The sequence below is a fragment of the Podarcis gaigeae genome, assembly GCF_964106915.1.
Source record: "Podarcis gaigeae genome assembly, chromosome: 1".
NCBI lineage: Eukaryota > Metazoa > Chordata > Lepidosauria > Squamata > Lacertidae > Podarcis > Podarcis gaigeae.
Genome location: NC_139678.1, coordinates 3,431,853 through 3,456,793, shown reverse-complemented (window position 1 = coordinate 3,456,793; position 24,941 = coordinate 3,431,853). Strand labels below are relative to the sequence as shown.

Sequence of the window (24,941 nt, the reverse complement as noted above, 5' to 3'; positions counted from 1 at the left end):
GTTTGTCTAGCATTGATGCAACTCAACGTTTTGGATTAACTGTTAGGAAGTTGTTTTGTGGGTCTTCATATGTGTGTCTGATATCTAGGCCTGTATTTACAACTTTCCATTTGAAGCCTTGCCTTCAGATTTCCTACAACAATGAGAGTTAGGGGGTTCAAGCCATTTTGGGAGATGATGTGTGCTCCTTGTCCCTGTGTCTGTGTGGAGACATTTGCAGTTTGTTAGACACAGGGGACTTTAATCCTCTAATCAGAAAATAACTTGGTGACTCACAAAATAATCCACAGTTTTTTTAAAAAATCAGAAAATGCCATCCATCTCCAGCCTTGATTTCTCCTTGGTTGAACGTGTCTGCCTCAGTCTGGGTTTATGAAAACTAAACCGATGGCATTTTTTTCTTCACCTCCCACTTCTTTTCACTCCCAGGATATTAAATGTGTTTCGGCACTGGGTGGAACACCATTATTACGACTTTGAGAGAGATCAGGAGCTACTTGATAAATTGGAAACATTTATTTCCACTGTAAGAGGTACGTGTCTTGAGTGAACTTTTGTTTAAATTGCTCTATCTCATCTGCTATGTGGATTTAGCATCTTAAGACATTCTGAAAATTCTACTTGGCTGTGCTTACTCAGAAGACAATGGTATTTACAAGCACTGCAATCCAGCAACATCCTTTCCATTTAACTTTGTTTTGCAACAGGAAAAGCATCTCAATTTCATAACTTCAATCAGAAGCTCTTTGAATCTCTGTCTTGCCTCTTCCAGGAAAAATTCACATATAAAGTAGTGCTGTAAATGATTTAAGAGCAACTTCACCCGTGGTTTTTGTCGAAAACTATGTGTGCAACAACGGGAGGAGCAAAGTGGCTTCAGTCGGCTCTCCGGGAGCCTGCATGTTTGCTCGTTCAAGCTGAGCCATGGTTTGTCTTAGCATTATGTGCAAACTGGGACACTGTGTACATAAAGGTGTAGCCCTTTGGAAGAGCTTGACTCGCACTGATATATTTAAACTGCTTTCCCCAGCCTATTCTATAACTGAATGAAGCTGATAGTTGGCAGATTCAGACCAGACAAAAATAAGTACCACATTTTTCCCTGTATAAGATGCCCCCATGTATAAGACGACCCCTATTTTTTTTAACCCAAAATTAAGAAAATGCACTATGCACTATCCGTGTATAAGATGACCCTTACTTTAAACTTCAAAAAATTGGGGGAAAATAATAGTCTTATACACAGAAAAATACAGTACTTCTTCACATAGCACATAATCAGACTATGGCGTTCACTCCCACAAGATGCAGCAATGGCCAGCCAACTTGGATAGCTTTGAAAGAGGATCAGATGAAGAGATTATGATTGTCAGTTGCTATTATCCATGAAGGCCATGTTCTGATTCCACTGTCAAAGGCAGTATGCATTTGAATACCAGCTGATGGGACTCACAGGTGGAGAGCGCACTCTTGTGCTCAGGTTCTGCTTCTGGGCTTCCCTTCGGCATCTAGTTGAGCCAGTGTGGTGTAGTGGTTAAGAGGGGTAGTCTCATAATCTGGAGAACCGGGTTCGAGTCTCCGCTCCTCCACATGCGGCTCCTGGGTGACCTAGGGCCAGTCACACTTCTTTGAAGTCTCTCAGCCCCACTCACCTCACAGAGTGTTTGTTGTGGGGGAAGAAGGGAAAGGAGAATGTTAGCCGCTTTGAGACTCCTTAAAGGGAGTGAAAGGCAGGATATCAAATCCAAACTCTTCTTCTTCTTCTTCTTCTTCTTCTTCTTCTTCTTCTTCTTCTAGTTGGCCACTGTGAAGTCAGGATGCTGGTTTAAACAAGCCTTTAGCCTCTTCCAGCAGGGCTCTTTTTATGTTCCTACATGGCATACAGAGCTTGCAAAAAGGCAGGGCTGATGATGGATACTAGATGTGTACATAAGGTGCTAGAGGGGATTGTTGAACAAGATTTCCAGAGATGGGGGGCAGTGGATTCATTGCTCTGTGCCGTGGTACAGCCCACACTTCTGCATGCAGAAGGTGGCGGTTTCATTTCCTGCAGAATTGGCCATAAATTCAGCCACCGTAAAATCCCAAACCAGTGAATATGGAACTGAGCAACCCTGTCACAAAATAATTAAAGCATCTGTATGATCTTCCAATATGTCTTCCAGGCAAATCCATGAAGAAGTGGGTGGAATCCATTGTCAAGATCATCCGGAGGAAGAAGCAAGCCCATGCAAATGGCATTAGCCACAACATAACTTTTGAGAGCCCTCCACCCCCAATTGAGTGGCACATCAGCCGCCAGTTTGAGACGTTTGACCTCATGACGCTGCACCCCATAGAGATTGCTCGGCAGCTGACTCTCCTGGAATCTGATCTCTACAGGTAGAGTGTGTTCTGTTGGACCTCCATCACCTGACGAACCGCAGAGTGCTCCTCTCCTATCAGGTTCATTGGTACAGATTCAGTCTGAATGGTATAGGTAGCAGTATGAGGACTGTTGCCAAGTGCGCACCGGTGTTTCCGTGCGCTCTGGTTTCCGTCACAGTGCTCCGTTGTGCCAGAAGCGGTTTAGTATATGCCAAGTGCGCACCATCTGTGGTATTTATGTCATGCACCAATCTGGTGCAACATATCAAAGTAGCTGAGCAGTCAAGGGAGGAGCCATGGTGATGCACATTGTTCCAAGGTTAGTCCCTGATGTTGTTGTTTAGTCGTTTAGTCTTGTCCGACTCTTTGTGACCCCCTGGACCAGAGCACACTAGGCACTCCTGTCTTCTACTGCCTCCCGCAATTTGGTCAAACTCATGCTGGTAGCTTCGAGAACACTGTCCAACCATCTCGTTCTCTGTCGTCCCCTTCTCCTTGTGCCCTCCATCTTTCCCAACATCAGGGTCTTTTCCAGGGAGTCTTCTCTTCTCATGAGGTGGCCAAAGTCTTGGAGCCTCAGCTTCAGGATCTGTCCTTACAGTGAGCACTCAGGGCTGATTTCCTTCAGAATGGAGAGGTTTGATCTTCTTGCAGTCCATGGGACTCTCAAGAGTCTCCTCCAGCACCAGAATTCAAAAGCATTAGTCCCTGATAGCTCCAATTAAAAGGTAGGAAGATGGGGGAAAGACTTGAAGGGACAGTCCAGGACTAAATGGACCAATAGTCCATTTCAAGGTAGCTTCATGCACACAGATGAACCAGGGAGTCTCTGATTATAATTTCTCTTACCTTTAAAGAGTGCTTGGATAATAAATGTAAAGTTGTTTTTTTATTCTCCATTAGGTATTTGGGAGGCATCCAACCTCTCCAGTTACCCAGAAAAAGGGAGGGTGCTTGGATTATTCTAAAGTGGGTGCTCTGATCTTTCTAAAGTACAGTATAAATCATAAAGATTTATACAGCAAAGCCATAATTGGGGGTTTCTGAAAGGAGAGGATTAGTAGAAATGTTTTTTTAAAAAATCTTGCACTTATTTAGTTAGCGCATCTAATACTTAGTTTCTTGTACACGTGATCTGATACTTAATAGGGAGGGTGAATTATAGAATTATAGAAAAATAGAATCTTAGAATTGGAAGGGGTCCTAAGGATCATCTAGTCCAACCTACTGCAATGGTAAAGGTAAAGGACCCCTGGACGGTTAAGTCAAAGGTGACTGTGGGGTTGTGGCGCTCATCTCGCTTTCAGGCCAAGGGAGCCAGCGTTTCTCCACAGACTAGCACAACTAAACTGCTTCTGGCACAACGGAACACTGTGACGGAAACCAGGGCGCACGGAAACACTGTTTATCTTCCTGCCGCAGTGGTACCTATTTATCTCCTTGCACTGGTGTGCTTTCAAACTGCTAGGTTGGCAGGAGCTGGGAGAGAGCAACAGGAGCTCACGCAGTTGTGGGAATTCGAACCACTAACCTTCTGATCAGCAAGCCCAAGAGGCTCAGTGGTTTAGACCACAGCACGACCCGCGTCCCCCACTGCAATGAAGGAATCTCAGCTAAAGCATCATAAGATGACCATGTCATTTGAAAAACAAAACAAGCCCAGAATGATGGAATTGGCAGACCTCAGATTTAGAAGAATTGGGCCACTGATTAATTAGCTGAAATTGATGTCCTCGTGTAACCTTTGATTCCCCTTTCTGGAAAATTGCTGAGCAGCATGAAAGGCAGCAGCCCACAGTAGCAGACATGTGACCACCATATCGCATCTCTTGATATCCGGAATCATCCCTTCAGTAGCATTAATGTCTTCCTCAGCTTTCCGTATCTCATATTCATGGGCTTGTCTGTTTCTGTTTCAGGGCTGTCCAGCCATCTGAACTTGTTGGAAGTGTATGGACAAAAGAAGATAAAGAAATTAATTCTCCAAATCTGCTGAAAATGATTAGGCATACCACAAACCTTACGCTTTGGTTTGAAAAGTAAGTGGTGAATCAAGTAGAGGCATCACTTTGATCACTGCCCTGGGAGGGTCTTGTCATAGAAGGCTATGAGAACACACATTTTTCATCAGGGAGCTGGACAACAACGTTTTTGTCTTTCAGGCCAGAGCAGAATAGGAGCAGGATACTCCATATACAGCCAAGTCCAGTACCACCTAGTGACTAAACTGTATAATAACACCATTCACACAACTCCTAACCTTTGCATTACAAAACGTTTACTGAACATTTACAGTTTCCATTACAGTTGTACCTTGAAAGTCAAAACAGCTTGGTTCCCAAACGACTTGGCTCCCGAACGTAACACAGAAGTGACTGTTCCGGTTTGCGAACTATTTTTGGAAGCCGAAAGTCCGATGGGGCTTCCACAGCTACGCTTTGGTTTTCAAGCATTTTGGAAGTCGAACAGATTTCCAGAACTGATTCCGTTTGACTTTCAAGGTATGACTGTATTTGTTACGTTCTGTTAGTAAGGCTTGGGCCGCTAAAAAAAAAAAAAAAAAGCATTGCAGGTAACTTGCCTTTTTCAGATTAATCAGATTATAGTCATTCCATACCTTTCTTCTTGTTACTTATCGGCTGAAATATTTATAAAAAATTATTTGAAAGTAGAAGGATACCTGATGAAATGAATTAGAATAATAAGCCACGATCAACAGGGCCATTCATTCATGTTGTACCTGATTTTTTGGTGACATTTGCCTTTATAGTATATCAGTTTGAAAAATGCTTAATTTGAAAAGCTGTAGTCAGAGGAGCTGAGCATGTCCCTTCCTCCCCTCTTCCCGTTACCCTTTAAACCTCTGTGATAGAGTCAGTAGGGTTGATGTTATGTGGCCAGGAAAATGGAATGTTAGGAAGTGGGAAGTAGCATTGGAACAGGTGTTTCACAATGGTTATTAGGAAGCAGAAGGCAGCAAGGAAGAGGGTAGATGGTTGGTAGAAGAGAAGGAAATGAGGGGAGAACTGGGTAAATAAAAACAGGTTTTCTCTGTCTCTGAAGCAGGCATCAAACCAGCTTCATGGTTGATAGAGTGGTTTCAAATCCCGCCTGATCATCATGGTACAGAATGGCTTTGAGGGGCAGGTGGGAGCCACCTGCAATGTCCCCACTGCAGCTGACAGTCACAGTATATTGCCCTCTTCCGCTTCCTGGGATAGCTTGTGTACACATATGTCAGGACTGCCGCTAGGTCCCAGCTCACAGAGGACCAACGCCCAGTGGATATTATATACAAAAGTCTTTATTGAAGTTTAGTTTCCATTTCCAAGCTCTGGGCGCGCAGGCCCACGTCTTAACGCTAGACCGGCTAAGTCCCCTCTGACTCACTGCTCCACCCACACCAGTTTAAGATTCTAGCCCGGCTCCACCTCTTGCGCTGCTCTTTCCTGCGTTGGGTCCTTCTGCCCTCTGGGGTTCCCTCCTTCCTGGACTCCTCTGACGCGGAGCCTCCTGAGTCTTGCCCCTCCCTCCGGCGGGCTTTAGGACCTGGCTCCCTTCCCGGGCTCCCCGCTGTGCCGCGCTCCTGTACATTTGAACTTGGCGCGCGCGCCCAGCCAGTGACTTTCCTTCTGACCGTTTCCCCGCTTCCTGATGTGGGTGTTGCCAAACCTGACTCCTCTCCTCCCTCTGGTGGTGAGGACACTGGTCCCGACTCCTGGGACTCCCCCTCCCCACTGCGCTCTGGTGGAGACGCTGGCCCTGATCTCCAGCTGCTGTTCAGGGACTCCCCGCTGGCCCCTCCCTCTTGAGGTTTCTCCCTTGGAATCTCCCTTGCTCTGGCCACCGGCGCTCCCTTCTGTGAGTCCTCCGATTCGCTAGAGAGGCTTGTGGAATAACTCTGGCCACTGTCACTGCCTGCGCCCCCCTCGTACTCCTCCTCCTCACTCTCCATTTGCTCCCCCTCCTGTGTCTCTCCTTCTGAACCCCTGACATCCATCCCCCCCTCGAAGCCCCCCCTTCCCCCTCCCCCTCTTCCGGTGCGGGTTCCGGGTGCTCCATTGTTGTAGGGGTGAGTCCAGGATACAGCTCGTCCCCTGAGGCTTGCAACCATCGAGATAAGTCCGGGAAGTCCCCCATGGGCTCGTCGACGACGACCTCCTCCGCTTCCATCTCCTGCGCGGTGTGCTCGAAATCTGCGCTCGACCCCAAATCACCCAAGAGCCCTCCTCCCCCTGTTGCTTGATGGGGGTCCACCTCCCAGGGCCCCTTCGGCATGTCTCTGCGCCAGCCCACTTCGGGTTGGTCCTCCCACCAATAAGATCCCCCCGTGCCAAAACCTGAAAGTGATCCCTCCGGAGAGCTGCCTCCCGGAGCCGAGTCCTCAGCTGACGAGAAACCCCGGAAAGTGCTGGCCGAGAGTGTGGGTGTGAACAAACAATCCTCGAAAAAGCCCGCCGGCATAGGCTTGTGCGGGAAAAGTGTGTGGAATTCTTCCTTGAGCAACTGCTCTTCCACTGCGTAATCCGGCACCCACCTGTTGGCGCTGGCCGGGGTGTCCTCTGTGGCGAGAAGATATTCAATCCCGTCCTCCCCCCACCTTGAGTCTAAAATCTCAGTGGCTTCATTAAGTGGCTCCCCTTTCGGCGACCCCCCTTTTTTGGGCGCTTCTCTGAGCGGGTCTGGCGCCTTCCCCGGTGCTTGAAACCTGTGGGGCTCTCTGTAGGGCGTGAGCACTGATCTATGAAAGACCGGGTGCATTCTGGAACCCTCCGGGAGTGTCAACCGGAAGGCCACTGGGTTGATCTGCGCCTCTACTTGGTAAGGCCCTAGCTGCTTGTGCCCTAGTTTCTTCTTGGCTAACGATCTGGCTGGAACTGCTTGTGCTGCCAACCAGACCCAGTCTCCCACCTGGATGTCCTCCCCAACCCTCCTGTGTCGATCCGCCTGCACTTTGTAAGCCTGTTTTGCCAACTCTAACTGCCTCCTGAGCTGCTCGTGGATCTCCTGCAACTCCGCTGCCACTTCCTCTGCTCCCTGTGGCTCCCCCTCCCGCACTGTGTCCAGACCCGGGAAGGTTCTGGGATGCCTCCCGTAGTTGGCAAAAAATGGGGTCACCCCCGTGGACCCGTGCTTCGTGTTGTTGTAGGCAAACTCGGCCAACGGTAGATAGTCCACCCAGGTCGATGGCTGCTGGTTCGCGTAGCATCTCAGGTACTGCTGCATGATGGCGTTGACCCTTTCCGCCTGCCCGTTAGTTTGCGGGTGTCTCGCCGACGCCAGGCTGACCTTGACGTTCAGGAATCCCATCAGCTTTTGCCAGAAGTTGGAGATGAACTGGCGCCCCCGGTCGGACAAAATAGACCGTGGTAGGCCGTGCACCTTGAACACGTGGTCTATGAACATCTTAGCGGTCTGCTCGGCCGTGGCCACCTTCGCGCACGGAATGAAGTGGGCCATCTTGGTGAACAGGTCCACTACCACGAGCACTGCCGTCTTGCCCCTTGAGCTGGGTAGATCTGTGACAAAGTCCAGGGCCACCCTCTCCCACGGTACGAACGGTGTCTGTAGCGGTTCCAACAGGCCCGCCGGCGGCTGGTGCACAGGCTTAGCCCTTTGGCAGGTGTCGCACCTATTGACATAGTCCGCGACATCCCCCCGCATCTTAGGCCACCAAAAGTCTCTGGCTACTAAGTCCACCGTCTTCTCCTTGCCGAAGTGCCCCGCGCTGGGCGCGTCGTGCAGCTGTTGCAGGACCTTCGCGCGGAGGCTGTCTCCTGGTACGTAGAGGACTCCCTTGCGTAGGAGCAGGCCGTCGCGCACTTGGAATTCGTCGCCCCTCGCCTTGCCACTGCACACCTCCTCCATCTTGGCTCGGGCGAACGAGTCCGTTTGCAGCGCGCGGCGCACCGCGTCCAGGTCCACCGTGGCTGACGCGCATGCCCACGCCTGTGGTGTGAAAATGTGCTTGGCCGCCGCCGGTGCCTCTGCCTCCAGATACTGCGGTTTTCTGGACAGCGTGTCCGCCAAGACGTTGCTGTTTCCTGGGATGTACTCAATTCTGAAGTCGAAATCTGCAAAGAACTCCGCCCAGCGGATGTGTCGCTGGTTCAGGAACCTCGCCGTGCGCCAGTACTCCAAGTTCTTATGGTCTGTGCGGACCTGCACCGTGTGCTTGGCTCCGACGAGGAAGTGCCGCCACGCCTTGAAGGCTGCATGTATGGCCAGCAACTCCCTGTCCCAAATGGTGTAGTTCTGCTCCGCTTTGCTGAGTTTTCTGGAGTAGAAAGCGCACGGCCTCCAGTCCCCCTGGTGGTCTTGCTGCAACAGAACGGCTCCCACGGCCCTGTCTGAGGCGTCCGTCTCCACTCTCATGGGCCTGCTGGGATTTACGTGCAGTAGGTTCTCTTCGGAAGCGAAGAGCTGCTTGAGCTTCTGAAAGGACTGCTCTGCCTGCTCCGTCCAGATGAACCTCTTCTTCTTGGAACTGAGGGTGTCGGTGATGGCCGCTGTCTGCATGGCGAAACCCTTGATGAACTTGCGATAAAAGTTGGCAAAACCGACAAACCTCTGTACTTCCTTCCTATTGCGTGGTGAGGACACTGGTCCCGACTCCTGGGACTCCCCCTCCCCACTGCGCTCTGGTGGAGACGCTGGCCCTGATCTCCAGCTGCTGTTCAGGGACTCCCCGCTGGCCCCTCCCTCTTGAGGTTTCTCCCTTGGAATCTCCCTTGCTCTGACCACCGGCGCTCCCTTCTGTGAGTCCTCCGATTCGCTAGAGAGGCTTGTGGAATAACTCTGGCCACTGTCACTGCCTGCCCCCCCCCTCGTACTCCTCCTCCTCACTCTCCATTTGCTCCCCCTCCTGTGTCTCTCCTTCTGAACCCCTGACAACATATTTCCAAATTAGATTTTAAACTTTGAGGAACTGAAGAGACAATTTTGTGGGAACAGCTAATGATAAAGAGGAAGAAGCACTTTTTATTTCATTTTAATGTGAGTATGCAACTGGCGGGTGCATCCTTCTGGAAAACAGACATGGTCTTCATCACGTTCTAGTTTCTTTTATGCAAGGATATTTGTGTGGGTTAATAAACAGAACATTTGGGTAGGATCAGAGACACGTGGGTTTGAAGCGCTGGGTTTGAATCGTGGGTTTGAAGGTTACTGAGTGGCCTCAGGCAAGTCATTCCCTCAATGGACTCAGCAGAATGAGCCTGCTGAACAGATGGTGGGAGGCTCTCAGTTGCAGAGTGCAGCCATTGATTTGGTATACATAAGGGGTGAGATTATTTTTTTAGATATCCTGATTCTTAGCTTTATACACCAAAACCAGCAACTTGAACTTAGCATGGTAGCTAAAAATGTATGGAATTTATCTCCCTCTTTCTCAAAAATTAGGTGCATTGTGGAAACAGAGAACTTTGAAGAGCGAGTGGCCATCTTAGGCAGGATTATAGAAATCTTGCAGGTTTTCCAAGACTTGAATAATTTTAATGGTGTGTTGGAGATTGTAAGTGCAATGAATTCTGTCTCCGTGTACAGATTGGATCACACATTTGAGGTAAGCTTTGGTGTCTGGACCAGTGTTGGAAGTGTAGCCAGCTCTTTAAAAACTAAAATTATCCACATTTAAAGGCTAATGAAATCTGCATGATTTTGCTCTGAGAAAGTATAGGTAGTTGTAGGTGGGGAGCTGGGATGGAAGGGTAGAGTTGCTTTTCCAAAATCAAGCCTGTGTATCTCAGAGCTCACAGAGATCCTATGTTCCCATTTTGCTTTGTGCTCTGCCAAAATTCAGCCTGGTGGATAGTAGTGTTTTTTGGCAGTTACTGTATTATGAACATCTTTATTGTCTTTTATATGCAACACATTTTGCAATTTGCTGGGTATTCCTAGTGTCTGTCTTCAGACACTTTTGGTTGGAGGGCAACCAAAATGGTCAAAGGCCTGGAAACGATGCCTTATGAGGAATGGCTAAGGGAGCTGGGCATGTTTAGCCTAGAGAAGAGGAGGTTAAGGGGTGATATGATAGCTATGTTCAAATATATAAAAAGATGTCACATAGAGGAGGAAGAAAGGTTGTTTTCTGCTGCTCCAGAGAAGCGGACACGGAGCAATGGTTCCAAACTACAAGAAATAAGATTCCACCTAAACATTAGGAAGAACTTCCTGACAGTAAGAGCTGTTTGACAGTGGAATTTGCTGCCAAGGCGTGTGGTGGAGTCTCCTTCTTTGGAGGTCTTTAAGCAGAGGCTTGACAACCATATGTCAGGAGTGCTCTGATGGTGTTTCCTGTTTGGCAGGGGGTTGGACTCGATGGCCCTTGTGGTCTCTTCCAACTCTATGATTCTATGATTCATATACTGGGTAAAATAGCTTTGGCAGACCCTAAAGCTGACTTTGTAACTTCATTGGCTGAATAATGAAAAAATGAAGATATTAAATAATGTATAGCACGATCACAGATTTCTGGCTAGTGTTAAGTATACTGTAGTATTAAATATAGCAATGTCTGGCTCTCTTTCTCTCCTTGTTAAATTAGGCACTGCAGGAGAGAAAAAAGAAAATTTTGGATGAAGCAGTAGAATTAAGTCAAGATCACTTTAAAAAATACCTTGCTAAACTCAAGTCAATCAACCCACCCTGTGTGCCTTTCTTTGGTAAGTTACAGCACAGAAGCGGAATTAAGAGGCAGTTTGCTACATCTCTGTGTAGAAAGGGGTGATAAAACCATGGCACTGTTTTTTGTTTTTTAAAGAAGCTTTCTACATTATTAAACAAGCAAAAGTTTTTATGTTACTTACTTCTTCTTTCATTCTGTCTCTCTGTACATTTTAACAGAAAAGTAATGAGTAGCTGTAGTAACTACTCTCAGACCTCATATGTCTGGATCAAGGGGTAAAGGGGTAAAGTTTCTAGATACCCTAAATGATTTTGCCCTAGAACAGTATGTATATTATTTATATTTATATTATTTATATTCCACCCATCCGACTGGGTTGCCACAGTCACTCTTGGCGGTTCCCAACAAAATATTAAAAACACAATACAACAAAAGACCTAGTGCAAGATGTAAGTGTTGACAAGCCATTTGGCAACAGTGACTACAGTATAGTGCTGGCAAATTACAACGAACATGGCCAATTCCCAAGAAAATCCAGCATGGTCACAATAGACTTCAAGGGAGGAAATGTTCCCAAAAGGCAGAGATTGGTACAAAGGAAGTTGAAAGTCAAGAGGGTGAAATCAGTGCAAAATGCTTAAGAGTTGTTTAAAAACAATATCAGAAATTCACCTGGCATGTATACTACAGATAGGCACCACCAAGGCCAAAAGGCACAGATAATGAGAAGAGTCAGGGAAGCTAGAATGAGCTTTCCTTCCTTTACTTACAGTCTTAGGTAAAGGTAAAGGGACCCCTGACCATTAGGTCCAGTCGCGGACAACTCTGAGGTTGTGGTGCTCATCTCGCTTTATTGGCCGAGGGAGCCGGCGTACAGCTTCCAGGTCATGTGGCCAGCAGGACTAAGCCGCTTCTGGCGAACCAGAGCAGCGCACGGAAACGCTGTTTACCTTCCCGCCGGAGCGGTACCTATTTACCTACTTGCACTTTGACGTGCTTTCGAACTGCTAGGTTGGCAGGAGCCGGGACCGAGCAACGGGAGCTCACCCCATCGCGGGGATTCGAACCGCCGACCTTCTGATCGGCAAGTCCTAGGCTCTGTGCTTTAACCCACAGCGCCACCCGCGTCCCTACTTACAGTCTTAGTCATGAGCAAAAAAGATGGCATGAATGTGGAATACTTAAAATCTTTTCCTGTTCCCCAATTAGGAATATACTTAACAAATATTCTGAAGACTGAGGAAGGGAATCCCGACTTCCTTAAAAGACAAGGGAAAGGATTAATCAACTTCAGCAAGAGGAGGAAAGTGGCTGAAATCACAGGAGAAATCCAGCAGTATCAAAACCAGCCATATTGCTTACGGGTCGAACCAGACATACGGGTAATTGGAGAGCATGGGTGGTCTGGGCTGTGTGCATGTGAAGGTGAAAGAAAACTCTTTGGTGTTCCGCTGAGGCTATGACAGCAGCTGCAAATATGAAGTTGAGGCTCACATTTAGCTGTGCATATCTCAGAGCATTTTTAAAAAGCAGAGACATCACCTTGCCAACAAAGGTCTGTATAGTTAAAGCTATGGTTTTCCCAGTAGTGATGTATGGAAGTGAGAGCTGGACGATAAAGAAGGCTGATCGCCGAAGAATGGATGCTTTTGAATTCTGGTGCTGGAGGAGACTCTGGAGAGTCCCAAGGACTGCAAGAAGATCAAACCCATCCATTCTGAAGGGAAACAGCCCTGAGTGCTCACTGGAAGGACAGATCCTGAAGCTGAGGCTCCAAGACTTTGGCCACCTCATGAGAAGAGAAGACTCCCTGGAAAAGACCCTGATGTTGGGAAAGATGGAGGGCACAAGGAGAAGGGGACGACAGAGGACGAGATGGTGGGACAGTGTTCTCGAAGCTACGAACATGAGTCTGACCAAACTGAGAGAGGCAGTGGAAGACAGGAGTGCCTGGCGTACTCTGGTCCATGGGGTCACGAAGAGTCGGACACGACTAAACAACAACAATCTCAGAGCATCCATTTTCCAAGCTGTATTTGCTAAATGTGTCAGTTAAACGAGCCTAGTTCAGAACTGGGCACTTCTCCACTCTGGGCACCCTTTGCTAATCTGAAGTGAGCGCCATGTCCTGAAAATTATGTATGTTGCTCAAGACGGGGAAGAGCTAGGCTAGGTGTTCTTCAACCTCCTTCTCATGGCATTCTGTGAATTCAGTGCAGGGCATAAGGAGTAGGCCTGTCGAACTGCTGCCTCAAACACAGCACCTTTTCCCTCAAAGACGGGTCTGGGCATGGGCGCATCCAAGTTTGTAAATGGGAATTTTTATTCAGTTTCGTTGAAAACGTATTTTGGTCTTTGCAGAGGTTCTTTGAAAATCTGAACCCCATGGGAAGCTCCCCAGAGAAAGAATTTACAGACTACTTGTTCAACAAATCGCTGGAGATTGAGCCTCGAAACTGCAAGCAGCCCCCTAGATATGTAAGTCACTTGTGGTGTCTTCGATTCTGTTTAAAAGTGTGTACATATGATTTGCACTTTTTAAAAAAATGGGTGGAGCAGGAGCTTCTTTGTACGTAAAGATGCAGGTGGTTGCTTGTCTGAAGGGAGGGGTGGCTGGACCTCAGTCCTATAAGGCAGGTGAGAGCAACCAGTCTACATTCTGGGGGGCTGCATGTGGTACCCCAATGCCTTCAGAAACTGTGCCATTTTTCCTTCCCATCAAAATCCCTTCCCTCCAGTTTGTTTACTCCTTCTGTTTCTTGACTTTTAAAAGTGTCCCCCCCTCTTTCTATGTAGTTTCAGAACAACTGGGCGGTATTTTATTTGTTAAATATTAATTGATGGGGTCCCCAGTTGGAGAAAATGCATTTGGTTTTTTTATCACACTAACGTTGGAAGGAAATTATTTTTACTTGCTTTGCGGAACAGAATTGGTCTATAGTTCGACAAAAAAGAAAAACCTTGTGTAGACTTACTTCAGAGTAACCCCTAAATCCCAGTTCTTTCAGATAGCTGTTTCTTTGTCGTTAAACCTTTCCCGCATTAGTTTGTTTCCTTGCAAGGCAGGTGTGGGAGGGAGATTTCTGAAATGGTTTATTTCTCACTCTAGCCCCGGAAAACAAACTACTCTCTGAAATCTCCTGGAATAAGGCCCAATGCCGGCAGGCACAGCTCCACGTCGGGCACATTGAGGGGCCACCCAACGCCTCTTGAAAAGGAGCCCTACAAGATCAGTTTCAGTAGAATTACCGAAGCCGAACACGAGACTGCAGCGTCAGCACCAACCTCGCCAGTCATACCATCCACTCCACCGGTGTCTGCATCTTCAGACCTCAGCGTGTTCCTAGACATGGATCTCAACAGCTCTTATGGTCTGTGTTCTAAGTAGCCTTCAGTGAATTACTTACACTGATAAAATGGAGCCAAGTGAATTCTTTGTACCTCTTGGCTTGAAGACAGGCATTGGGGATGGGAATTGATCTCTTCGTGTGATATCTGATGGGTGACTTGGTGCATATTTTGAGCTTCTCCTTTCTGCCGGAGTCTTCTAAACCGTTGCAGCCTGTTTTAAAATCAGTAGCCCTGATTGTTTTTAATGTTGGTTTTATTGAGCTCAATGAATGAGGGGCAACAAGCAGGCTGACTGTGGTTTGGTGGTGTGGGAGTTCAACCAAACACCTGGCATCATCTGATTAATTAAAAATGTGTTGCTCTTAGGCCTTCCCCTCCCCCATCCTTTTTTTGAACTTGGAAATTAGGGTAGAAGGTGGCTTCCTGCAGTTTCTGTAACACTGATCAGAAAGTTCAGACAATTTTGGGCGCAGAATATTCAAAGTCCTGTCCATAAATTAAGAAACAAATGGGTTTATCAGGCACTGGATGCATGTTCATCCTGCAAGACCCTTTGGAAATGAACATGAAAGTCCTTTTTAGGTAGGTGTATGATGAGTAAATGTTCCAAAGAACCCATGATGTCCTTTAAGCAAAGTTTGGGTAGCAGAAAATTATGTCCTTATGTAGCAGGCATTGTATGAGCAACCAGTACTCAGGCTTTCTCTTATTTTCTTAGCTGATTGGTGCAATGGGACATGCAAATGATCTCTTTTCCACCTTATCTTTACAGGTAGCAACAACAGCATATTTGCGCCTGTCTTTTTGCCGCAATCAAGTGAGTACTACAGAATTCCCTTAAACAAATTTGTTATTTTCTATGGACTTTGACAGCCGGCAAAAGAGAATATTTCTATGCTAGTTTCTTGTTTAAAAAACCAGCCCATTTCACAAATTTGCTGTACTTCTCTGTTAGAAATGTTGAAGTCATAGAGATTGGCTTCTGAATTCCTTGAAGGCCCTGATGGTAAAGAGCAGCAAAAGTTAGACATGGCATGCTCTCTTACTTCTCTTTCCTCCCTCATTCAGAATCATTCTTCAGCTCATGTGGGAGTTTGCATAAATTAAGTGAAGAGGCTCTGGTTCCTCCTCCTCTGCCTCCTCGCAAGAAGTTTGATCACGATTCTTTGAACTCCAAGGTATGTCTTCTGCCTTAGATAAGCTTCTGAAGAAAGTGTAATTTCCCATTCTGGACAGAGTAGATACCTCAGTTGCTATGTGAGTTTTGATTCTTGCCTCCCTGCTTCACCTTGGTCTTTTTTGCTTGTGTTTGTGTGTATGTAGACAGACACACAGACTCAGAACGCAGTGTGCCAGCCGCTTCCATGCTGCAGCTGCGGGAACAATATTAATATTGTTTATTAATATCCTTCCTAACTTGCATTAGCAAGTTCCTTTACTTAGCAGAGTGCCTTCCCCTTTACACAGCAGAAAACTAGTTGGAAACTCATGTGAGTTTCTTAAGACAATACGCAGTTCCATCTGGCTTGTCCCAATTGAAATGTGTTCTAATATTTTCCTGGTAAGACCCCTTGAATCCCTCCTAAAAGAATAAAGATACTACAGTCTTGTTCATAAGCAATAAAAAGGAAGTTTACTCACGATCAGGCAGAGCAGAGTGTGATCCCTGAAGGCAGGCTTAAGGCTTAAAGTTACAAGCATATACAAACAAGTTTCTCCCTTATGTGGGTTGACCTAATGACTGCAGTTAGCAGTCCAGGAAGTTCACAGGACGAAAGGAAGATGGAAAAGAGGGAGAGTGGCAGCAGGCCTTGCCTTGGCCTTTGACCAGGTCTGGAAAGATCACGCCCACCCACTAGTCCCATGCAAGGAAGGATGCTCCAGGCCAGGAGGAACAGGAAGTTTCGGCCGGCTGGACCAAACATCCCCTGCATGTCCACTCTAGCAAAACAAGGAATGTTGTATTTGACTGCTCCCAGTGGATTACATCCCACAGCAGCAGCCTTCTCAAAAGTAGCTGGACCTATTTGTGCTACTGGAGATTTTGAGATGTCCTTCTCCAGGGGATGAGCTCCTTTCATTTTGCACAATCAGGTTCGGTTAGGTGGTGTGTGCTTGCATGCCCGAGGAGCTGCTGTTCAGATTGGGGTGTGAGAATACAAAATTTGATTTTAAAAAGCAGATTTGTAGAGAAGATAGAGAGGTATGGAAAAAAACTAGTGCAAGATCCCTGCTCTAAATATCCTTCTGCTTTCATGCTACTCTGGGAGCTTTGCTGCATTCTGGGTAACTTCTCTTCTCTCGTCTTGCAGGGCGGTTCCAGATCCGATGATGATCCTCCCGCGATCCCCCCCAGGCACCCACCTCCTCCAAAGATACAGCCCCGAGTCCCAGCTTACACTGGTCTGCTGCTAAGCCCTCCGCCGCCTCCTCCCAGGGACCCGCCTCCTCTTCCGGACACCCCTCCTCCAGTGCCCCTTCGCCCTCCAGAGCACTTTGTGAACTGTTCCTTCAATCTCCAGCCGCCCCCCGTGGGACGCTTTCACAGGGACCCCGACCGGCTGCGGGAAGCCAGCACGTGCCCGAACTCGCCCAACACTCCTCCGAGCACCCCGTCGCCTCGCGTGCTGCGGCGCTGCTGCGCGCTCAGCCCGAATCCCAACAGCCTGGCGGCTCCCCCCGTCCCGCCGCGCCACAACTCCAGCCCTCTGCTGCCCAAACTGCCACCAAAGACTTACAAGAGGGAGCTGTCCCACCCTCCTTTGCACAGACACTCTTTGCTCGAGAACGCGGAAACTCCTCAATGACCTTCACAGCAGTAGTCATGGACACTGGAACTGTAGCTGTAAAGTACCCGTTTTCTTTTAATTTATTCCAGCGAGGCAGTGGATTTGGAAAGTTAACGCTTGTACCCAGAGCGCTGCTGGTCGTTCTCAAGCACCGGAGCAGCAAGAACAACCTTCTGCCGCCCTCAGCCTTCATACCCACTTGCAACAGCGTTCTCCTCAGGGGATCAGTAGCACTGCCTTCTCCTCCTCCTCCTCAGTGCCGACCGTTTTGCCAGTACAAAGAATATAGATTTTTGCACTGTAAATGACACACTACACTACTTCTAAACTGACATCAGTTCATTGCACTGAGCCAAAAAAAAAATATGGTTGCTAGTGGGATATTTTATTTCCAAACTGGAGCACGTGCAACCTTTTCTACATATGTATTTTTTAAAAAGACATAGGTTCTCCCAAGCAAGGCTCACTGGGTTGCATTGAATTCTTTTCAGTGGGTCTTGCTTGGGAGACTGCCTAGTGGGTTGTACCTTCAAATGGTAGAATCCCCACCAAAGCATGAAGATGTATATCATGTTTCTGATATTTCTTTAAAAAAACAACAGCTCTTCAGCTACCTGCCTTTCAGAAAATATCTATAAATATAAATTCTAAGAGGTTTGTGAATGACCATTACTACTGTTTTCAAGCATTAGTGGATAACATGTCTTATTTTCCATGGATTTTGCTGCTGAAGACTTAGAAGGGATAGGCAACGGAAGAAGAGTAGAGCATGCACTACAAATGTCCTGCACAACATGAGCAGAGCAGGGCGGCCTCATCCAGTTTAGCAGATAGTATTTAGCATGTGTCAGGTCGTGCCTTTATTTGTTCAGGCAAGTGGAGATGTCTTAAGCTAAAAAAGTTGCCTGCTGTTTCGGCGAACAAAGCTATTACGCCATATTATGTACAGTTGTTTATAGTGTATATTTACAGATGGATAACCTGTATACATTTCTGTGATCTGAGGCCTATTCTGCAGTCTGTTACTCCAGTACACTGTCGTAAGCATTTTCCTGCATACCAGGAAAAAAGTTTTTGCCTTCCAGACTCAAAGCAACTTCAGTTAGGTTTTCGCTTTCGTTTCATTATGAGGTCCCCCTTGGGAAATGTGGTGTTTAAACCAGCAAATACCGAATTTCTTTATCTGGACCTTTTTTGAAACTTTAAAAAAACAAGGGAGACCTTAATTTGCCCAGCAGAGCTCTGCGTTCTTGAGCTGCAGCTGGCAACCTGAGTCTGGTCCAAGTACTGTAGAAACCAGAAGCCTTTTCTTGACTGGTCTGTGGCCTTTTACTGTGCTTTGTATCAGAGTTCTTAACCAGATTAATAAATCAATTTGGTCTTAATTTTTAAGAGAGTCTGAGCAAGTTACGTTTTCCTTGCAAAGATTGTCAGGCAGGTTAGGGACCACAAACAGAACCTTCCTTGCTTATTGGACCACAGATGGCTCAATATGTTTTAGTGTTGGAAGCCTGAAATCTACACGGGTGCCCATTTGGAGGTAAAAATTAGTAACCAGTTGCTGCCCAGTAAAATTGTACTGTATCTCCTGCTTGAGGTGGAATCCCTCACCTGGGCTTCTTGGGCTGGTACAGAAACCTGAAAGAAGAAAAAAAGAGAGCTACATTATCATTTTTGGGGAAATAGTTCTGAACAAGGAGGAGGAAGAGCGCCTTGTTCCTAATTAGACCAGCCAAAGAGACAAAATCTTAAGAAGATAAATTATTATGGGAACACTTGGGAAGCAAATACACTTGGGAAGTCTTGCCTTTTGTATAATTTCTCAGTATGTAATTGTTTAGCACTCTGGGTCTTATGAAAAAGCTCCAAGGTGCTTCTTCTGACAAATCATTATTACTGTCTCACTGGTATACATGGGTAGTAAAAGAGTTATTCAGTCCGTACAGATAGAAGCTTGCAGTTTAAAATCGGCCATGGGCAAAACAGTGGGAGCCGGAGAGCACAAGGAAGTACCGTATTTTTTGCTCTATAAGACTCACTTTTTCCCTCCTAAAAAGTACAGGGAAATGTGTGTGAATCTTATGGAGCGAATGCAGGCTGGGCAGCTATCCCAGAAGCCAGAACAGCAAGAGGGATTGCTGCTTTCACTGCGCAGCAATCCCTCTTGCTGTTCTGGCTTCTGAGATTCAGAATTTTTTTTCTTGTTTTCCTCCTCCAAAAACTAGGTGTGTCTTGTGGTACCTACGGTACCTACTTTTTGTGCCGTTGGAAGATCTTGGGTTCAGTAGCTTGGCATCTTGTATCAGGTGGAAAGGTTTCTACCCACATCCTGCAAAAGGTAGGCAAATAGCTTGACCTGGTTTGAGGCAGATTCCTCTGTCCAAGAATGCAGTCTGCTGCATTGTGCATAATTTAAGCTTTGTTAGAAGGGTTAACAACCCCTCTGCAGTGCCACAAATCCAACTCAATGGTGTAATGTTGGAAAGTGTCAATCACTTCTACCTGGGCAGTTATCTTTCCACGAGGGCCAACATTGATGCCGAAATCCAGCATCGCCTGAGCTCTGCGACTGCAGCTTTCTCCCAATTGAAGTGCAGAGTGTTTGAGGACCAGGACATGTGCAGGGAAACCAAAATGCTTGTTTACAAAACTATTGTACTGCCAACCTTACTGTATGGTTGTGAAACATGGACCACTTATAAACGCCATCTCCAGCTCTTCGAAAGATTCCATCAATGGTGTCTCCCAAAAAATTTACACATCTCTTGGGAAGACAGGTGAATTAATGCCAGTATACTGGAAGAAGCAAAGATCACCAGTGTCGAAGCGATGATTCTTCAACATCAACTTCATTGGACTAGTCATATTGTGCGGATACCTGATTATCGTTTTCCAAAGCAACTACTCTATTCCAAACTTAAAAATGGAAAACGTAATGCTGGTGGTCAACAAAAGAGTTGTAGTGGTAGCTCTAGATGCGAACGGGATCCGTTCCAGAGCCCCGTTTGCATCCTGAAGCAAGCGTAACCCGTGTCCGTGCGGGTCACGTTTCGGCGCTTCTGCGCATGCGCGTGACATCGTTTTGAGTGTCTGTGCATGCGCAAGCAGCGAAACCCGGAAGTAACTCGCTCCGTTACTTCTGGGTTGACACGGAGCGCAACTCAAACACACTCCTCCTGAAGCACATTCAGCCCGAGGTACGACTGTAGTATAAACACTGACAACTGGGGAACACTGGCCTGTGAGCGCTCCAGTTGGAGAACAACCTTTCCCAAAGGGGTCATGGGCTTTGAAGACACTCGAACTCAGGACTCAAGGGAGAAATGTCCTAAGAGGAAGGCACGCTTGGCAAACCCTCACCATGATCAACTCCCGCCCAGAAACCAATGTCCCCACTGTGGAAGGATGTGTGGATCCAGAACTGGCCTCCACAGTCACTTATGGACCCACTGTTAAGACCATATTCATGGAAGATCATCTTACTCGGCATCAAGTGATCACAAAAGAAGAAGAAATTATAAGAATTTCATTATCGATTATTTATACCCTGCCCATCTGGCTGGGTTTCCCCAACTACTCGGGGGCTAATGTGGGAAAGCTGGCTCTCAAAGGGTGGCTGGGAGGAAGGGAGAGCGAGTTAGCATCATGTTCTGCCTTCAGGGATGCAGCTCTGCATGTAGCTTGAATTCCACACAGCAAATACTTTGTGGAATAGGCCTCTCTAAAGATCTGGGTAATGTGCGCAACAGTTTGAAATCTTCAACTGCCACCAACCTGTGAAGAGGGCATCACGATTCCTGGTGAGATGGCCATGCCATCTTGTATTTTTTGAACCACCCTGAGATCTTGTGACGAAGGGCGGTAGATAATCTAAATAATAATAATAATAATAATAATAATAATAATAATAATAATAATGCTGCCGCCAGATGTCAATGGGCTTGGTGGTCCACAGGCTCACTTTCCTGACGTCCATTGCCTGTTCCCCCTCTTCCTACTTCACTGTCTGGTGTCAAACTGCAGTACTGAAAAGGAGGACTGACTGGCCAAGGGAGCTTGCTTGATTTTCAGGTTGCTGATTCGAAAGCTTGCATTTCAGGGCCTTTGTTTTCCAGAGGGCCATTTATCTGTGGGGTTGGTGCTCCTCATGCATGCAGGTTTTTCACAGATTCCACGACATGGTTGGCATCAAACTGCCACATACCCCACCCAAGCAGGACTTACTCTTCCCAAGAGAAATGCAGCGAATTATTTGTAAAGCCTGCTGCCAGTTACCAGTCTACCATTTCTCAATAAGCTTTGCTATTAATCTGCCTCCTGGCCGGAGGGCTATAAATCACTGTAAGGAAGCAAAAAAGTGGGAAGGAGAAAATCTTGGAGGATGGACAGAGGAGTGAGCTACGAGTCCCAACTGAGGCTTCTTCTGGTGTCTTCCTAATATTATCCTTAATATTTATTACATTTCTATCCTGCCCTTCTTCCCCAAAGACGCCCATGGCGGCAAACAGCAGATCACCAAAAACAACAAAAATAATCATGACATTGGTTGTTAATGAGTTGCGTTGATTTATGTTTTATCACTGAGACTGCCAGTAGCTTTTAGGGCCCGAAAGTGGTGGCATGCTTATTTATTTAATAAGGTGAGTGAAAAACCTCTGCACGGTTTACAAAAAAAATGTAATAAAATTACCGGTATAAGCAATAGTTTGGTTTCCCAGACTTGGGTCTCCCAACTGTTTTTGTTTGTTTTTTTACTACAACTCCCATCATCCCTCGCTAGCAGAACCAGTAGTCAGGGATGATGGGAATTGTAGTCGAAAAAACAGCAAACTTGTTCCCCCCTCCCCGCCCCAAGTTTGGGAAACCCTGGCAAGACTTTTTTTTTTAAAGAATGTTTATTAAAGTTTACAATCATAATACAATAAAAAGAAAAAGAAAAAAGAAAAAATAACAAAAATACAAAAATACAAAAATAAAAATAGTTTAAAAAAACATAAGGTTTCCAATGCTTATTTTCATTAACTTACTGTATTTCCCAGACCTCCTCATACCTCCCTTTTTTGTATTCCAGTTCAAATTGTTAGTTCAGCAAATCCTTATCAATAAATTTTAACCTGTTTCTAAACCTTTTTTCCATATTCTCTTAAAGCATTACAGCTGGAAACCACTTAATTTCTATCCAACATCATTCTAACATTCATTAATTTTGCAATATTTCTATAAATAGTTTTTAAATTTCTTCCAGTCTTCTTCCACCGACTCTTCTCCCTCCCTGGCAAGACTTTTGAAAGGTGGTTGAAATAGGGGCACACTAAAAACAGATTAAGAGCTGCCACAGCTTAATAATAATAATAATAATAATGATATCTTTATTGTCATTGCCCCCTCTCTGGGACAACGAAATTACTTGGCTGCTCCATCCACCCAGGTAGGACACTCCACACAAAATCAAAACAACTATAAAAACACTAATTAAAACAATACAGTATAATACAGCAAGGAAGATTAGATGACTTTCAAAGTCCAGGCTTCCCATTCAGGGCTGAGATCGCTCTGGAGAAGAAGCTGTTCTTGAGACGGCTCGTTCTTGTCTTCATCGTCCTGTATCTCCGTCCCGACGGCAGGAGCTCGAAGAGACAGTGACCAGGATGCGATGGATCTTTTACTATGTCCAGCGCCATCCTATGGCACCTTGTGGCATAAATGTGCTCTAAGGTGGAAAGTGGGCAGCCAACAATGCTCTCTGCTGCCTTAACAACTCTGCACAACGCCATCCTGTCCTGGGTAGTACAGCTTCCGTACCACACACATAAGCCATAAGTGAGCACGCTCTCAATGGCACAGCGATAGAAGGCAAGCAGCAGTTTCTGCGGAAGATGGTTTTTCCTTAGGATTCTCAAAAACTACAGTCTCTGCTGCGCCTTTTTCACAAGCCCCCTTGTGTTGACACTCCAGGACAGATCCTCTTGTAATTCAATGCCCAAAAATCTGAACGTTGTTACCCTCTCCACACAGACCCCATCAATCAGAAGTGGCTGGACATTGCTCTTCTGTCTCCTGAAGTCCACCACAAGCTCCTAACGTAAAAAACTTCCTAACCAAAAGTGCTTTTAGCAGGCGCCTGTTATAAGAAAAATACTGCTTCCCCATAAGGGAATCTTAAGAGCCCCTACAGAGTCCTTAAGTAGGTCCCCTATCAGAAGGAGAAAATAACAGAGGCCAACCAGAGAATGTTGAAAAGCAAAGCCTGATCTTTATTAAACTGTTGCAACAGGGTCCCCCGCTCACCCCATGCAGGGAGGGAAGAGAGGAACCTAGAACACTGGTGTGCAAGCTCTTATATGGACATTTGAAAATTGCCTCCCCTGTAGCTCAAGACCACCCCCAAAAACATCATACATACATCACAGAAGGAGGCGATCTACAGCAGAAATCCTGTCTGCCAGGATACCTGATAATGGTCACTGATTGCTTTTACCTGGGCATCCTGGCCATTCTTTTGTGATGGTTAAATACTCAGTTCCTGAATCGGGGTCACAGGCTCACCCTATTAATGCACAGATTCACCCTTAAGACAGGATTTGTGAGCAGGGAGACAATGGGGAGGAAATTTTCCCATTTCATCCCTCCTTGCAGAGCATAGCTGTCAACCTTCCCTTTTTTTGCGGGAAATTCCCTTATTCCAGCACCGTTTCCCGCTGGTATCCCGGATTGTTAGATATCCCGTAGACTGTCCCCGGGACAGGTGAAGCTGCTGATCCCTTATTTTCAAATCTGAAAGTTGACAGCTATGTTGCAGAGAAATATTTGAGGTCAATTTGGGAGAGTCAAAATGGTTTCATGATTGCTCTCCTGCACTATTTCAGACACGTGGATTATATGCATACTTATGTGTTTGTTGGCCTTGTAAATTTATGATTTTTATATATGAGACCTTGTTGTTGTTGTTTAGTCGTTTAGTCATGTCCGACTCTTCGTGACCCCTGGATCAGAGCACGCCAGGCCCTCCTGTCTTCCACTGCCTCCCGCACTTTGGCCAAACTCATGCTGGTAGCTTCGAGAACACAGTCCCACCATCTCATCCTCCGTCGTCCCCTTCTCCTTGTGCCCTCCATCTTTCCCAACATCAGGGTCTTTCCCAGGGAGTCTTCTCTTCTCCTGAGGTGGCCAAAGTCTTCAGGATCTGTCCTTCCAGTGAGCACTCAGGGCTGATTTCCTTCAGAATGGAAAGGTTTGATCTTCTTGCAGTCCATGGGACTCTCCAGAGTCTCCTCCAGCACCAGAATTCAAAAGCATCAATTCTTCGGCGATCAGCCTTCTTGATGGTCCAGCTCTCACTTCCATACATCACTACTGGGAAAACCATAGCTTGAACTATACAGACCTTTGTTGGCAAGGTGATGTCTCTGCTTTTTATATATGAGACCTTAGAATTCCTATAACATTATTATTATTATTATTATTATTATTATTATTATTATTATTATTATGAATTTATTCATACCAATACAATAACCTATTAAACATTAAAAGCTTCCCTAAACAGGGCTGGCGAAACATGCTGAAAGGAGCACGGCAAAGGCGCCCCCCTGAGATCATGAGGCAGGGAGTTCCCAAGTGTACTGTTTTACATAAAGTGAATAATAAGCAGCAGTGGCTCTGCTTCCCTTCGAGGCGACTTTCCAGTGCGTGTATGTGATCATGAGGCAGGGAGTTCCAAAGTGTGCTGTTAGGTTTCCCTGCCGATATCATGTGAAGAAGAAGGAGACTGTGATCATGAGGCAGGGAGTTCCAAAGTGTGCTGTTAG

At 46.4% G+C, this 24,941-nt stretch overlaps 1 protein-coding gene and 1 long non-coding RNA gene across 3 annotated transcripts in view; one reads left to right on the top strand and one right to left on the bottom strand.

Moving 5' to 3' along the window:
* SOS2 (SOS Ras/Rho guanine nucleotide exchange factor 2) overlaps nt 1-18,525 on the top strand; it is a 47,664-nt gene extending 29,139 nt beyond the window's left edge. For both annotated transcript variants that reach the window (XM_083731481.1, XM_083731480.1), the window contains exons 13-23: nt 430-533; nt 2,166-2,382; nt 4,287-4,406; nt 9,769-9,931; nt 10,913-11,030; nt 12,203-12,375; nt 13,355-13,471; nt 14,103-14,364; nt 15,117-15,161; nt 15,413-15,522; nt 16,657-18,525. In XM_083731481.1, coding sequence (XP_083587607.1) covers nt 430-533; nt 2,166-2,382; nt 4,287-4,406; nt 9,769-9,931; nt 10,913-11,030; nt 12,203-12,375; nt 13,355-13,471; nt 14,103-14,364; nt 15,117-15,161; nt 15,413-15,522; nt 16,657-17,151 — 1,924 coding nt within the window. In that variant the 3' untranslated portion in view covers nt 17,152-18,525. The remainder of the gene's footprint in view (nt 1-429; nt 534-2,165; nt 2,383-4,286; nt 4,407-9,768; nt 9,932-10,912; nt 11,031-12,202; nt 12,376-13,354; nt 13,472-14,102; nt 14,365-15,116; nt 15,162-15,412; nt 15,523-16,656) is intronic.
* LOC310845025 lies at nt 17,707-20,064 on the bottom strand. The gene is made up of 2 exons (XR_014564428.1): nt 19,388-20,064; nt 17,707-18,771 (listed from the first exon to the last, which is right to left on the bottom strand). It is a non-coding gene; the product is annotated as an uncharacterized lncRNA (long non-coding RNA).
* Between the last annotated feature and the right edge of the window lie 4,877 nt (nt 20,065-24,941).